The 15,821-nt window shown below is 49.4% G+C and overlaps 1 protein-coding gene across 1 annotated transcript in view; it reads right to left on the reverse strand.

The window, feature by feature from the left end:
- btbd9 (BTB (POZ) domain containing 9) overlaps positions 1-15,821 on the reverse strand; it is a 107,532-nt gene that overhangs the window by 49,119 nt on the left and 42,592 nt on the right. Inside the window, exon 6 of the mRNA XM_052025345.1 lies at positions 12,533-12,652. Coding sequence (XP_051881305.1) covers positions 12,533-12,652 — 120 coding nt within the window. The remainder of the gene's footprint in view (positions 1-12,532; positions 12,653-15,821) is intronic.

The following is a 15,821-nucleotide window of genomic DNA, read 5'->3' on the forward strand; positions in this document are numbered from 1 at the left end:
GTTGTTAAAAAGGTGTATGGCGTGCTGGCCTTCATTAGTCGGGGGATTGAGTTCAAGAGCCGTGAGGTGATGTTGCAGCTCTATGGAATTCTGGTTAGACCACACTTGGAGTATCGTGTTCAGTTCTGGTCGCCTCATTATAGGAAGGATGTGGAAGCTTTAGAGAGGGTGCAGAGGAAATTTACCAGGATGCTGCCTGGATTGGACAGCATGTCTTCTGAGGATAGGTTGAGTGAGCTAGGGCTTTTCTCTTTGGAGTGGAGGAGGATGAGAGGTGACTTGATAGAGGTGTACAAGATGATAAGAAGCACAGATTGAGTGGACAGCCAGAGACTTTTACCCAGGGTGAAAATGGCTCACACAAAGGTGAATAATTTTAAGGTGATTGGAGGAAGGTATGGGGGGATGTCAGAGGTAATTTGTTTTACACAGAGAGTGGTGGGTGCGCGGAACACACTGCCAGCAGAGGTTGTGGGGGCAGATACATTAGGGACAGTTAAGAGACTCTTAGATAGACACATGAATGATAGAGAAATGGAGGGCTATGTGGGAGGGAAGGGTGAGATAGATCTTAGAGCAGAATAAAATGTCGGCACAACATGGTGGGCCGAAGGGCCTATACTGTGCTGTAATGTCCTAGGTCTAAAATTAAGGCTGGGGGAAGGCCAATCGTTAGACAGGAGACAGACAAAAGTAGAACGTGAGTGGTTATTTACAGGTAGGAATACAACCAACAGTGGGAAGCATTTAAATGTGAAATAGTGACAGCTTTGGGCCATCGTGTTCCTGTGAGGATGAAAGAAAAGATAGCAAGTCCAGAGAATTTGGATAACAAGGGGTATCGAGGGGTGGATAAAGAAAAAAACATTTGGCAGGTACAGGGGAGTAAATACAGGGAGGCTCTTTAGGAAGTATATGGTGGGTGGGAGGGGGGAGTGAGGTTCTTTTAAGAGAAATCAGGAGGGCAAAGAGGGGGCATAAAATATCACTGACAGGCAGGGGTAAGAAGAATCCCAAAGCCTTTTATGAATACATTAAGGGTAACAAGGTAACCAGGGGAAGGAGTAGGAATAATTAGGGACCGAGACTACAAGGTGCGAACGGAGTCAGAGGACGTGGCAAGGTTTTAATGAATACTTCTCATCTGTACTCACTGAGGAGAAGGGCATAAAAATGTGTTCACTGAGGAGGAGGGCATAAGCATGTGTTCACCGAGAAGAAGGGCATAAGCATGTGGCTGGAGATTTGGTGGGGGGTGGGTGGTGAATGAGTTGTCATTAAAAAGGAAATTTTCGGCTGCCTTTGCAGGTGGAAACATCCCCAGGTCCTGCTGAGATCCCCCGACTGCAGTGGGAAGCCAGTGTTGGATTCGACTGCTTGAAATAGTTTTTTTCACATGTATAGTGTTTAATACACCTCAAGTGGCTGCACAAGGAATGGCCGCTTCTTAGCTCATTGGTTCGTCCATCAGGTGAATACGTGTTTTCTCATTGGTTGGTTTTGCCACAGGTATCTAATAGGTTTTCTGACTATTGTTATCTAAGGAGTACCTCTTATCTCAGGTATAAAAGGTGTTGTTTTTTGTTAATCTCTCTCACCTCCCTCTCTCTCGCCTCCATCTCTCTCTTGCTCTCTTCCCCTGGCCCTAGCTCATCTTTAGTTCCCTTGTCTCGGCTCATCTCCCAGCAGTAAAGCCAGTGCCATGTGCTCTGTGACTTGTTTCTTTGTTTTAAACTTTTCCAATAAAACTTAGTGAAGCACCAAGTTGTTTTCAACTCATTCTTAGACTCCTGAAAGAACCTGCGGATTCGAAAATAACTGGATCCGACACCAGGGTAGAGATTGTCAGGGCCTTGACATGGATTCTTACATCTTCACTGGCCGCAGGTGAAGTGATAAATGACTGGAGGACTACAAATGTGGCACATTTATTCAAGAAGGGCAGCAGGGGTCAGCCAGGTAATTACAGGCCAGTGAGCATAACGTCTGTGGTGAGGAAGTCACTGGAAATAGTCCTGAGGGACAGGATTAATTTAGATGTGGATAGGCAGAGATTAATCAAAGGTAGTCTGCCTGGTTTTGTCAGGGGGAGATCCTGGCTGAACAACTTGATTGAATTTTTCAACGTGGTAACAAACTGTATTGATGAGAGCAGTGCAGTCCACATGGACTTCACTGAGGACTTTGACAAGGTCCCACATGAGAGACTGGTCCGAAAGGTTACAGCCCACGGGGTCCACGGTAATTTGGATCCAAAACCGGCTTTATAACAGGAGACAGAATGTTACAGTGGAGGGCTGTCTTTGGGATTGAAGCCTGCGACCAGCTGTGTGCCACAGGGATGGACTAGGACCCTTATTGTTGTCGCATAGGTTAATGATGAGAAATTAATGTAGGAGGAATGATCAGTAAACTTGCAGATGATATGAAAACGGAGGAGGACAGTCTTTGGTTACAGAACGATATTGATCAGTTGGTAATACTGGCAGAGCAACAGCAAATGGAACTTAATCCTGATCAATGTGAGGCGGCGCACTTTGGGAAGACTAATAAATGTACGACATATACAATGAGTGGCAGGAGAGGGACCTCGGTGTACAGGTTCAAAGATCCCAGAAGGAGACAGCACAGGCAGATAGAGTGGTGAAGGCGGCGAATGAGATACTTGCCTAGATTAACTGGGATATAGAATATAAGGTTGGTGTTGGGACCCTTGTTAGTCGTTATTTATATAAATGATTTGGATGTGAATGCACAAGGCTGGATCAGGAAGTTTGTGGATGACACTGTTGTTGACAGTGAAGGTTATTGTGGACTACAGGGGGATCTTGATCAGTTAGGGAAGGGGGCTGAGGAGTGGAAAATGGATTTCAATACAGGTAAGTGTGAGGTGATGCACGCAAAGTGCTGGAGAAACTCAGCAGGTCGGGCAGCATCCATGGAAGGAAATAAACAGTTGACATTTTGGGCTGAGACCCTTCATCAGGACTGGATAGGAAGAGGACAGAAACCAGAATTAAGAAGGTGGGGGAAGGGGGAGGAGCACACACAGGCAGGGAATGGGTGAGTTCAGGTGAGAGGGGGATGATACTGGGTGGGGGGGGTGGGGAAGATGTAATAAGCTGAGAGGTGATTGGTAAAAGAGGCCAAGGGCTGAAGGAGGAGGAATCCGGTAAGAGAGGGCAGTGAACCATGGAATGACAGATGGGGGGGTGGGGGTGGGGGGGGGGGAGATGAGAGGAAAGGAGCCACAGGAATAAGGGAAGAGAAAGGAGTTTGGCGGGGGGGGGGGGGGGTGGTAAAGAAAAAGAAGGGGTGGGGTTACCGGAAGTTAGAGAAATCGATGTTAAGACCATCAAGTTGGAGACTCCCAAGGCAGAATATGAGGTGTTGTTCCTGCAACCTGCATCTGGCCTCAATGTGGCAGTAGACGAGGCCGTGGATGGACATGTCAGTGTGGGAACGGGATGTGGAATTGAAGTGGGTGGCTACCAGGAGGTCCTGGCTGTTGCGGCAGACGGAGCGAAGGTGCTCGACAGAGCGGGATGAAGTGTGAGGTGATGCATTTTGGAAAGTCAAACCAGTGAAGGACTTGTACCATGAATGGTAGGGCACCAGGAAGTGTAGTGGAACAGAGTGACCATGGAGTACAAGTGCATTGAAAGTGGTGTCATGGGTAGACAGGGTGGTGTAAAAAGCACTTAGCGCGCTGGCCTTCATCAGTCAGGGCACTGAGTACAGGAGTTGGGACGTTATGTTGCAGTTGTATAAGTCGTTGGCGAGGCCACACTTGGAGTACTGTGTACAGGTTTGGTCCCCCTGTTATAGGAAAGACGTGGTTTAATTGGAAAGAGTGCAGAGAAGATTTACAAAGATGCTGCCTGGACTCGAGGGCCTGAGTTATAGGGAGAGGTTGGCCAGGCTGGGTCTTTATTCCTTGGAATGTAGGAGAATGAGGGGCGACCTTATACAAATGTTTAAGATTATGAGAGACATAGATAAGATGGACGGTAACCGTCTTTTCCCTAGGGTAGCGGAGTCCAAAACTAGGGGGCATAGATTTAGGGTGAGAGGGGAAAGATTGAAAAGGGACCTGAGGGGCAACTTTTTCCATGCAGAGGATGGTGAGTGTATGGAACGAGCTGCCAGAGGAAGTGGGTGAGGCAGGCACAATAGTGTCATTTAAGAAGCACTTGGATAGGTACATGGAGGGGCAGGGCTTAGAGGGATATGGGTCAAACGCAGGAAATTGGGACTAGCTGGGTGGGCACCGTGGTTGGCATGGACCGGTTGGGCTGAAAGGCCTGTATCTGTGCTGTATTGCTCTCTGACCTGACAAGAGCCATCTTAGTACAGCCGTGACTGCACTGGAAAGGGTGCAGGGGAGATTCACCAGGATGTTGCCTGGGACGGGAGGGGTTTCAGGTATGAGGAGAGCCTGGGTCAGTTTTCCTTGGAGCAGAGAAGGCCGAGGGGGGACCTGATAGAGGCCTCACAATTCTGAGGGGTTTAGATAGAGTAGATAGTAGCAAACCTTTCCCCATGAAGAGGTGTCTAAAGCTGGAGGAGGGAGATTCAAGGGAAAGAAGTTGAGAGGGGCTCAAGGGGAGGATAATTTCATCTAGAGGGTGGTTGGAAGTTGCCCGCAGTGCTTGAAGAGGAGTGGAGGCAGCGATCTCACAAAATTTAATGGGTATCTGGATGAGCACTTGAATTGCCAATGCAGAGAAGGTTACAGACCCAGTGCTGGTCAGTGCAATTACCTCAGATAGGTAACTGATGGTCAGCAGGGATACAGAGGACTGAAGGGCCTGTCTCTGTGCTGTATGAATCTATGACATACTCTATAGGGAAACAGGAGCCATGGGATTGCACTGTGTAGGGAAATGAGCCATTGGATCACTCTGTGTAGGGAAATGTGAGCCATGGGATCGCTCTGTGTCAGGAAATGAGGGTCCTGGGATCACACTGTATCGGAACTGGGAGCCATGGGATCGCACTATGTGGGGAATGGGAGTATCGGGATCGCACCGTGCAGGGGGCGGGAGTCCTGGGATTGCACTGTGCAGAGGGTGGGATCGCACTGTGCGTGGTGCAGGATCGCACCATGCGGGGGTGGGATCGCACGGGGTGGGATCACACTGTGCAGGGTGCGGTATCGCACTGTGCAGGGGGTGGGATTGCACCATGCGGGGTGCGGAGTCCTGGGATCGCACTGTGCAGTGGGTGGCGGGAGGTGTGGGAGTGCCAGGGGAGGGGTAATGCCTGCTGAAGGTTTGGTGTGCTGGGGCTGAGTTGTGTTGAGCTGACAGGTAATGGGCTGATTGCAGTTCTGAGAGCTGGAGTGACAGCTCTGTGTATAATGAGTTCTCAAGGGTGAAGAAGTGCTGTAGCAAATTGTGTAGGCGCGCAGTTCACAAACCCTGCAGCGTGTCACAGACAATTAATTGAACTGCTTGGCAGAAAAGATCTGGTAATAAAGCCATAGAGCTAATTTAACAACATATAGTGGGCAAAATCTAAATTTATTCGTGCAATTTCTGTGTCTTTTCACTGAACCAGACTCTGCAAAACAAGAGCAGTGTCCCAGGAGACGAGCAGGCAGCTATAAGGCAGCTTTAAATTCCAACTTTAATAAATGCTTCTCTCAAAACCAACGTTAAACAATGCTGAAGCTTCCTGCTGCCAGGAATCCGAGGGGGATTAGTCTGCACACAATCCTTATCTAATGGTTGCTGATTCTCGATGACTGTCCCCTCCTGCCTACACGCACGGCTCAGTGTTCCCCTCACACCACAGACATGATGGTGTACCTCCGCACCGAGCTCAGCCTTCACCTGTGCTACCACCTCTCCCACAAAGCCCCCTACACACCCAGCCACTCCTCCATCCTCACCTCTGCCCACACACTTCCCCCGAACCACAACTACTCTGTCCCATCCGTCACCCCTGCCGCAGTTCCTCAACCCCTCTGCCCCACCGCTTCCCATTTCAGTGCTCACCCACTCATGCCTCAGTACTCCTGCCTATCCCTCCATTCCATCCACTCCCCAAACCTCAACCCCTCCACACCAATCCTCACACACCTAACTGGGAGGATTGTTAGCGACTGGAGTTACCCACAGCTGGAACAGCATGGCCTGAATAGGGACCATCAGCACGGCTCTGTGTGGGGGAGGCCCTGAGACTTTTGAGGAGGTGATGAAGATGACTGATGAGGGGAGGGCAGTGATGTAAATATTGGGCCTACAAGGGATACTCAGGGCTGGACAATCCAGGGAGGGGTGGTGATATCATCTACAGCATTCGGTGCTCCAAGTGTGGCCTCCTCTACATTGGTGAGGCCAAACGCAGACTAGGTTTCACAGGACACCTGCGCTCCGTCTGTAACCGCGACCTGCATTTCCTCGTTACCAGACACTTCAACTCCCCCTCCCACTCCCACTGATATGTCAGTCCTCGGCCTCCTCCGCTGCCAGGAGAATTCCAAGCACAAACTGGAGGAACAGCACCTCATTTTCTGTCTTGGAACCTTGCAGCCTGACGGCATGAACATTGAATTCTCCCACTTTAGGTAGTCCCCACCCCCCTTCCCCACAACACCACCAGGCTTCTTCTCTTCTTCCCATTCCCAGCCTCCTTTTTTTCTACCCTTTCCCCCCCCTCTCCATTTCTTTGACCCATCTCCCGGTGGATCTGCTCTCCCCTCCTCCCCCACACCTGCCCATCACTATCTCTTACCTGCATCTACCCATCACCACCCTGTGCCCACCCCACCTCTCCCCTTTTGTCCACCTATCACTGCTCTGCTTTTCCCTCCTATATATTGGGCTTCCCCTTTTCCTATCTTCAGTCCTGACCTAAAATGTTGACCACCTGCTTTTCTCCATGGATACCTCTGGCCTGCCGAGTTCCTCCGGCATCATCGTGTTTTCCATCTACATTCCAGCATCTGCAGTCCTTTGTCTCCTCAGGGGGGAAGATCCAGTCTTCCTGAAAATGTTCAAGGAAGGGCTGAGTTCAGCCCACCAGGAGGTTTTAGATTTGGGGATAGCAATGTTGTCTACCCAGTGACTTTAGTAAGGCATTTAGGAAGTCACTCATGGTAAGCTGATCCAGAAAGTCAAGTCACATGGGATCCATGGTGAGTTACAGAGTACCTATGGTTATAAAGTACGGAATGGGCCCTTCAGTGTCGCTGCAATGAATCCTGTAGATGGTATAAGGTGCTGTTACTGTGTGTCAGAGTTGGAGTGAGTGAACAGTTGTGGGTGGGGTGCCTATCAACCAGTTTGGTAGAGTGGATTCAAAATCAGATTGGCCACAGAAGACAGAGGGTAGTGGTGGAGGGGGGTGATTCTGGCTGGAGGTCTGTGACGGTGGTGCTCTGCAGGGATGGATGCTGGGACTCCTTGTGATACATATACACATGTATGTTATATATATGACTTGGATGGAATTGCACATGGTCTGATGAGTGAGTTTGCAAACACAGAAACTGGCAGAGTTGTGGTTAGTGAGGAAGGTTGTCAAAGGGTAACAATGGGATACAGATCAGTTGGAAACATGAGCAGAGAAATGGCAGATGGAGTTTAATCTGGGCAATTGTGAGGTGTTGCACTCTGGGAGGTTAAATGCAAGAGGAAAATATACAGTAAATGGCAGGACCCTTAGTGATGTTCAGAGGGATCTTGGGGTCCGAGTCCAAAGCCCCCTGAAAGTCACAACGCAGGTGGACAGGGTGGTGAAGCAGTCAGTCAGGACACTGAGTACAAGAGTCAGAACGTCACATTGCAGCTGTACACGACTGGTTAGGCCGCACTTGGAGTATTGTGTGCAGTTCTGGTTGCCCCATTTCCACACGGGAAAGATACAGAAGAGGTTCACCAGGACGCTGCCTGGATTGGAGAGTAGGAGCTATGAGGAGAGGTTGGACACACTTGGGTTGTTCTCTCTGGAGCGGCGGAGGCTGAGGGGGGACCTGACGGAGGTGTATTGAGAGGGTAGACAGTCAGAGTCTTTTTCCCAGGGTAGAAGTGTGAAGCACTAGAGGGCAGAGCGTTGGGACGTCATGTTGCATTGCTCAGGCCACACGGAGTGCTGTGTACAGTACTGATCTGAGGAAGGAGGTGGTAGCAGTAGGGAGACAGCAGAGGGGATTCACCAGGATGTTGGCTGGAGGGGAGGGCTGTGGTTTTAAGGAGAGATTGGACAGGCTGGGTTTATTCTCAATGGAGTGCAGGAGGCTGAGGGGTGATCCAAGAGGTTTATAAAATCACGAGGGGCATCGATAGGATACGGAGGTTTAAAGGTTTAAGGTGAGAGGGGAGAAATTTAAAGGAGACCATGAAGGTTACTTTTTAACATAGAACACTACAGGCCCTTCGTTCCACGATGTTGTGTTGACATTTTATCCTGCTCTAAGATCTATCTAACCCTTCCCTCCCACATAACTTCTCATTTCTCTATCATTCACGTGGGAGTTGAAGAGTCTCTTAAATATCCCTAATGTACCTGCCCCCACAACCTCTGCCGGCAGTGCGTTCCACGCACCCGCTACTCTCTGTGTAAAAAAAACTTATTCCTGATATCCCCCTTATACCTTCCTCCAATCACCTTAAAATTATGTTCCTTCGTGTTAGCCATTGTCACCCTGGGAAAAAGTCTCTGACTGTCCACTCGATCTATGCCTCTTATCATCTTGTACAGCTCTATCAAGTCACCTGTCATCCCCCTCTCCAAAGAGAAAAGCCCTAGCTCACTCAACCTATCCTCATAAGACATGCTCTCCAATCCAGGCCACATCCTGGTAAACCTCCTCTGCACCCTCTCTAAAGCTTCCACATCTTTCCTATAATGAGGTGACCAGAACTGAACACAATACTCCAAGTGTTGTCTAACCAGAGTTCTATAGAGCTGCAACTTTACCTTGCGGCTCTTGAACTCAATACCCCGACTAATGAAGGCAACACACCATACACCTTCTTAACAACCCTATCGACCTGTGTGGCAACCTTGAGGAATCTATGGATGTGGACCCCAAGACCTCTGTTCCTCCACACTGCTAAGATCCCGGTCATTAACCTTGTATTCTGCCTTCACATTCGATCTTCCAAAGTGTATCACTTCAACTTTTCTGGGTTGAACTCCATCTGCCACTTCAGTCCAGCTCTGCAGCCTGTTGTAACCCACAGCAACCTTCTGCACTATCCACAACACCACCAACCTTCGTGTCATCTGCAGACTTACTAAACCACACTTCCACATCCTCATCCAAGTCATTTATAAATATTACAAAGAGCAGGGGTCCCAGAAAAGATCCTGCAGAACACCACTGGTCACCAACTTCCAGGCAGAATATGCTCCATCTACCACCACCCTCTGTCTTCTATGGGCGAGCCAATTCTGAATCCACACAGCCAAGTTTCCCTGGATCCCATGCCTCCTGACTTTCTGAATGCCTTTCCCCACAGAGGGTGGTGGGTATCTGGATCGAGTTGCCAGATAAGGTGGTGGAGGCGGACACAATTACCATATTTGGACAGAAAGGTGAGAGATCCAGAGATATCATCCCGATGCAGGACATGGGATCAGCATAGATAAGCATCACGGTCAGCACGGACGAGTTGGGCCAAAGAGCCCATTTCTGTGCTGTGTAACTCGATGACTATCTGCGACTCTAAGAGCACCATTTCGCACTGGTCAGGATTAAACGTCATCTGCCAACGCTCTGCCCAACTTTCCACCTGATCTGTATCTTTCTGAAGCCTTTGACAACCTTCCTCACTGTCCACAACACTGCCAACTTCCACCTGTAGTCCCTCCTCCATCATTTGACGACTCCCTGCTGCTTTCTCATTCCTCGATACCCATCTGTGTCTGGATGACAGTGAACTCCCACAGCCCTCTTGGCTGGGTAAATACAATGATTCAGCGCCCCCCCCAAGTGGCTCCAACTCCACCTTTATATCTGCCTGAGTTGCTGAGTTCCTCCAGTGGTTTGCTTATTTCTCCAGCACCGACAGCGTCTGGTGTCTCTGCCTTTCTGCCAGGCCGTGTGCTGCACAGCTCACCGTCCACATCGGGCTGCAGCTGACCTTCCCCAGTGGGGATCACAGCTCACCGTCCACATCAGGCTGCAGCTGACCTCCCCCAGTGGGGATCACAGCTCACCTGCAGTGGTGATCACAGCTCACCGTCCACGTTGGGCTGCAGCTGACCTCCCCCAGTGGGGATCACAGCTCACCTGCAGCAGGGATCACAGCTCACCGTCCAAGTCGGGCTGCAGCTGACCTCCCCCAGTGGGGATCACAGCTCACCTGCAGCGGTGATCACAGCTCACCGTCCACGTTGGGCTGTAGCTCATCTCCCCCAGTGGAGATCACCGTGCTGACAACCTGCAATCTGCTTGCAGCATCCCCTCTCAGCTCCTGGTGCGAGAGGAGGGAACATCACTGCCAGCCAACTCTCTTTCCTGGAAGCAGCAATTCTAACCCTGTGGTGGCCGTTAGACCAACAAGCCCCTGGAAAGGTACGCACACTGAAGGGCTGCAGTTAACCTGCCACCACCACCACCAACCAACCACGCCCACCCCCCCCCCACCGGAACCAGCGTTCAGCACCACCTTCGTATGACCTTCAAAAAGCTACCAACTCAAAATAGAGTCCCTAACCAGCCGCCAGTTATGGCAGGGCTTACATGCCGTAACAGGCGACAAGACAAAGTCGGACTGCATAACTAACAACAGCACATCCCTTCCTGATGAACTTAACGCATTCTATGTGTGTTTTGAACAAAAGGGAAGTGGGTTGTCACCATCCACCCTGACAGCCACCAACACAGCTGAACCTGTGACCACAGTGGAGGACATAAGATCAGTCTTCCGGAGAGAGAACACGAGGAAAGCACCTGGCCCAGATGGTGTCCCGGGCCGTGTGCTCAGATCTTGTGCTGATCAGCTGGCAGAAGTATTTGCAGACATATTCAACCTCTCCCTGCTTCAATCTCAGGTTCCCTCCTGTTTTAAGAAGGCCACTATCATCCTGGTACCAAAGAAAAGCAAGGTAACATGCCTCAATGACTATCGACCAGTGGCTCTGACATCCACCATCATGAAGTGCTTTGAGAGGTTGGTCATGGCACGTATCAACTCCAGCCTACCAGACAACCTGGACCCATTGCAATTCGCCTATCGCCGAAACAGGTCTACAGCGGATGCCATCTCCCTGTCCCTACACTCAGCTCTGGAGCATCTGGACAGTAAAGACACATACATTAGACTATTGCTTATTAACTACAGCTCTGCCTTCAATACAAGAATTATTATTACCTTTAATACAAGCAAGCTTGTCACCAAACTCCGAGACCTAGGACTCAACACCTCCCTCTGTAACTGGATCCTTGACTTCCTAACAAACAGACCGCATTCAGTGAGGATAGGCAGCAATACCTCCAGCACGATTATTCTCAACACTGGTGCCCCACAAGGCTGTGTCCTCAGCCCTCTACTCTACTCCCTATACACTCGTGACTGTGTGGCCAGATTCTGCTCTAACTCCATCTACAAGTTTGCAGATGATACCACCGTTGTAGGCCGTATCTAAAACAGCAGAGTTGGGGTACAGGAAAGAGATTGAGAGCTTAGTGGAATGGTGTCATGACAACAATCTTTCCCTCAATGTCAACAAAACAAAAGAGCTGGTCATTGACTTCAGGAAAGGGGGCGGTGTACATGTACCTGTCTACATCAATGGTGCTGAGGTTGAGAGGGTTGACAGCTTCAAGTTCCTGGGAGTGAACATCACCAACAGCCTGTCCTGGTCAAATCACATAGATGCCATGGCCAAGAAAGCTCACCAGCGCCTCTACTTCCTCAGGAGGCTAAAGGAATTTGGTTCGTCCCCTTTGTCTCTCACCAACTTTTACCGATGCACCATAGAAAGCATCCTATCTGGATGTATCATGGCTTGGTACGGTAATTGCTCTGCCCAGGACCCCAAGAAGCTGCAGAAGGTTGTGGACACAGCCCAGTGCATCACAGACACCAGCCTCCCCTCCTTGGACTCTGCCTTTACCTTTCGTTGTCTTGGTGTAGCAGCCAGCATAATCAAAGACCCCACCCACCCGGGACATTCTGTCTTCTCTCCTCTTCCATCGGGTAGAAGATACAGGAGCCTGAGGGCATGTACCACCAGACTTAAGGACAGCTTCTACCCCACTGTGATAAGACTATTGAACTGTTCCTTTATACAATGAGGTGGACTATGACCTCACAATCTGCCTTGTTGTGACCTTGCACCTTATTGCACTGCACTTTCTCTGTAGCTGTGACACTTTACTCTGTACTGTTATTGTTTTTACCTGTACTACATCAATGCACATTGTACTAACTCAACGTAACTGCACTGTGTAATGAATTGACCTGTACGAAAAGTTTGTAAGACAAGCTTTTCACTGTACCTTGGTATAAGCGACAATAATAAACCAATACCAATACCACTGCTCCCTATTTCCCTCTACACACGTACTCACCGACAGACTCGAGGGCTGAAGAACAGATTCTGCCAGGAACGACACAGGTACTTGGAATGATCGATTATACGAATCCAATCCAGCTCATCCATTGACACTTCGATGTAGTATGAATATGATCTGGAGTAGAGAGAAGCTCGTCATACACAGGGAGAAGGCTGCACAGAAAGGTCCAAACCCCACACTGGTGAACTAATAGTTCCACACACCCCGAGTCACTGCGTACTGGAAAGCTCCCACCCCAGAGCAGTGCACTGTCTATTCCCAGCACAGCTCCTCAACCTGACCCTTTCACCGTCTCTGCAGCCTTCACCAACCGCACCCCATCACCCCCACACCGAATAACGTTCCACTTTCCACCTGTGACCAAATGAACTCACTCCGCCCTCCTGTCTGAAATCCCCAGCAGCCTACGGGGATCCCCAGTCACACACCGACACATGATGGACACCCTGCGGGGACCCACTGTCCCTGTTGTCCCCTCTGTGGGGACCAGCTCTGTCTGTTGTCCCCACCGTCAGTCCCTGCATCATTACCTTTTCTTTGTCTCCATACCCCTCACCTGAACCCCTTCCTATCTGTGGCCCTCATTAGTGGGCCAGATGGGATATATCCCAGGTTAGTGAGAGAGGCGAGAGACGAGAATGCTGGGGCCTTGACAGAGATCTTTGTATCCTCACTAGTAACAGGCAAGATCCCTGAGGACTGGAGAGTAGCTGATGTTGTTCCTTTGCTCGAGAAGGGAAATAAGGATAATCCTGGAAATTATAGGCCGGTGAGTCTCACATCAGTGGCAGGGAAGTTGTTGGAGAGGATTCTTAGGGATAGGATTTACTCACATTTGGAAAACCATGGCCTGATTAGGGACAGTCAGCATGGCTTTGTGTGGGGCAGGTCGTGCCTTACTAACTTGACTAAATGTTTTGAGGAGATGATGAAGGTAATTAGAGGGTAGGGCAGTGGATGTTGTCTACATGGATTTCAGTGAGGTGTTTGACAAGGTCCCTCATGGGAGCCTCATCCAGAAGATTAAGATGTATGGGATCCACGACGACTTGGCCGTTTGGATTCAGAACTGGCTTGCCCATAGAAGACAGAGGGGAGTGGTGGAGGGGTGTTATTCTGGCTGGAGGTCCGTGACCAGTGGTGCTCTGCAGGGATCCGTACTGGGGCCGGGGGGTTAGGAAGTTTGCTGACGACACAAAGATTGGTGGAGTTGTAGGCAGTGCAGAGAGCTGTCAAAGGACACAGCAGGATATAGATCAGTTAAGAGATGGATGGAGAAACGGCAGATGGAGTTTAATTTGGGCAAGTTGGGGTCCAAGTCCATAGCTCCCTGAAAGTGGCTGCACAAGTAGATAGGGTGGTAAAGAAGGCGTACGGCATGCTTACCTTCACTGGTCAGGGCCTCGAGTATAAGGTTAAGCAAATCACTTTGCAGCTGTATAAAACTTTGGTCAGGCCGCACTTGGAGTACTGTGTGCAGTTCTGGTTGCCCCATTACAGGAAGGGTATGGAGGCTTTGGAGAGGGTGAAGAAGAGGTTCACCAGGATGCTGCCTGGATTAGAGGGCATGAGCTATAAGGAGAGGTTGGACAAACTTGGGTTGTTTTCTCTGGAGTGTCAGAGGCAGAGGAGAGACCTTAAAGAAGTTTATAAAATTATGAGAGGCTCAGATAGAGTAGACAGTCAGAATCTTTCTTCTATGTTGGCAATGTTATGTACCAGAGAACATATGTCTGAGGTGAGAGAGGCAAAGTTTAAAGGAGAAGTTTAGGGCAACTTCACAGAGAGTGGTAGGTGTCTGGAACAGGCTGCCAGGGGTAGTGGTGGAAGCAGATATGGCTGTTGAACAGAGACATGGATATGCAAGGAATGGAGGGATATAGATCATGGACAGGCAGAAGGGATTCAGTTTAATTCGGCTTCGTGGTCAGTGTAGACATTGTGGGCCGAAGGGCCTGTTCCTGTACTATTCTACATTGTATTAATTTGTAACCTCTATCAGGTTCCCCCTCATCCTCCTCCAACAGAAAGAAATCCAGCTTCTCTGTTCTGTCTTCATAAATGAAAAGCTCCATCCCAGGCAACAGCCTGATAAGTCTCCTCTGCAGAGGCGCAACTGGTCTGACTTGTAAATGAGCAGAAGTAAATCACAGGTTTTGGGGGTGAGATACCCAGAGAGAGAAGGGAAGGAACCTTCTGGCCTCCCTCTGTGTTATACGTAATGCTAATCGTTTAGAAATGCTTGTTAACTTATTACCCTGATTGGGCTTCTTCAAGTTGTGTGGAGGCCTCTGACTCGTGGTCGTGATGGAGAACACTGTGTAACACTGTGTAAATAAAGTAATGATGGGGGACTTTAATCTACACCTGGACCAGGCAAACCAATTTAGTCGCAAGAATGTCGATGAATTCCTGGAATGGACATGAGATGGATTTCCAGGTAAGTATGTTGAGGAGATGGTTATTTTCCTACGCTATGGGAACGAGTTAATTCATAACCTTGTTGTAAAAGGGTCCCTGGGAAAAAGTGACCATCATAAGAGAGAATTATATAATATTCAACCTGGAACCAGCGCTTTCAATCTAAGGAAACTATGAGGAGCCCGTGGGCTGGGAAACCACATTCAGGGGTGTGGCAGTAGACGGGCGGTGGCTAGTCCTGACAGAGATAAATGCACGATTTGCAACAATATATATTCCTTTAAGGCACAGAAACATAACAGAAAGTGTAATCTGATCTATACAGCTCAACTCAGCCATGAATTACAGGACAAATTAAAGATCAGATCTAAAAAAGTGGATTCTGTTGCCAGGAATAACAGGAGGGACGAGATTCACGGAACCAGAGAGATGCAGAGCTCAGAAACGCCCCACCTCGCCAACGCTGACTGCGATGCCTGTCTACGTTTGCCCACATTAGGACCATGTCCCTCTGTGCCTTTTTTATCCAAGTCCCTGGCCAAATGTGTCTGCCTGCGTTTCCTCCCAGTGCTCCGGTTTCCTCCCACATTCCAGACGTATGGGTTAGGAAGTTGTGGGCATGCTACGTTGGCGCCGTAAGCGTGGTGACACTTGTGGGCTGCCCCCAGAACACTCTACGCAAAAAGATGCATCTCACTGTGTATTTTGATGTACATGTGACTAATAAAGAAATCTTATCTTATAATTGCATCTGCCTCCACACCGTTCAAAAGCTGGAGAACACATACCACCAGGCTCAAGGACAGCTTTTATCCTGGTTCTATCAAACTCTGTGATGCTGCTGCACTGTACCTGTGCACAT

Source organism: Pristis pectinata, chromosome 10, assembly GCF_009764475.1.
Source record: "Pristis pectinata isolate sPriPec2 chromosome 10, sPriPec2.1.pri, whole genome shotgun sequence".
Classification (NCBI taxonomy): Eukaryota; Metazoa; Chordata; class Chondrichthyes; order Rhinopristiformes; family Pristidae; genus Pristis; species Pristis pectinata.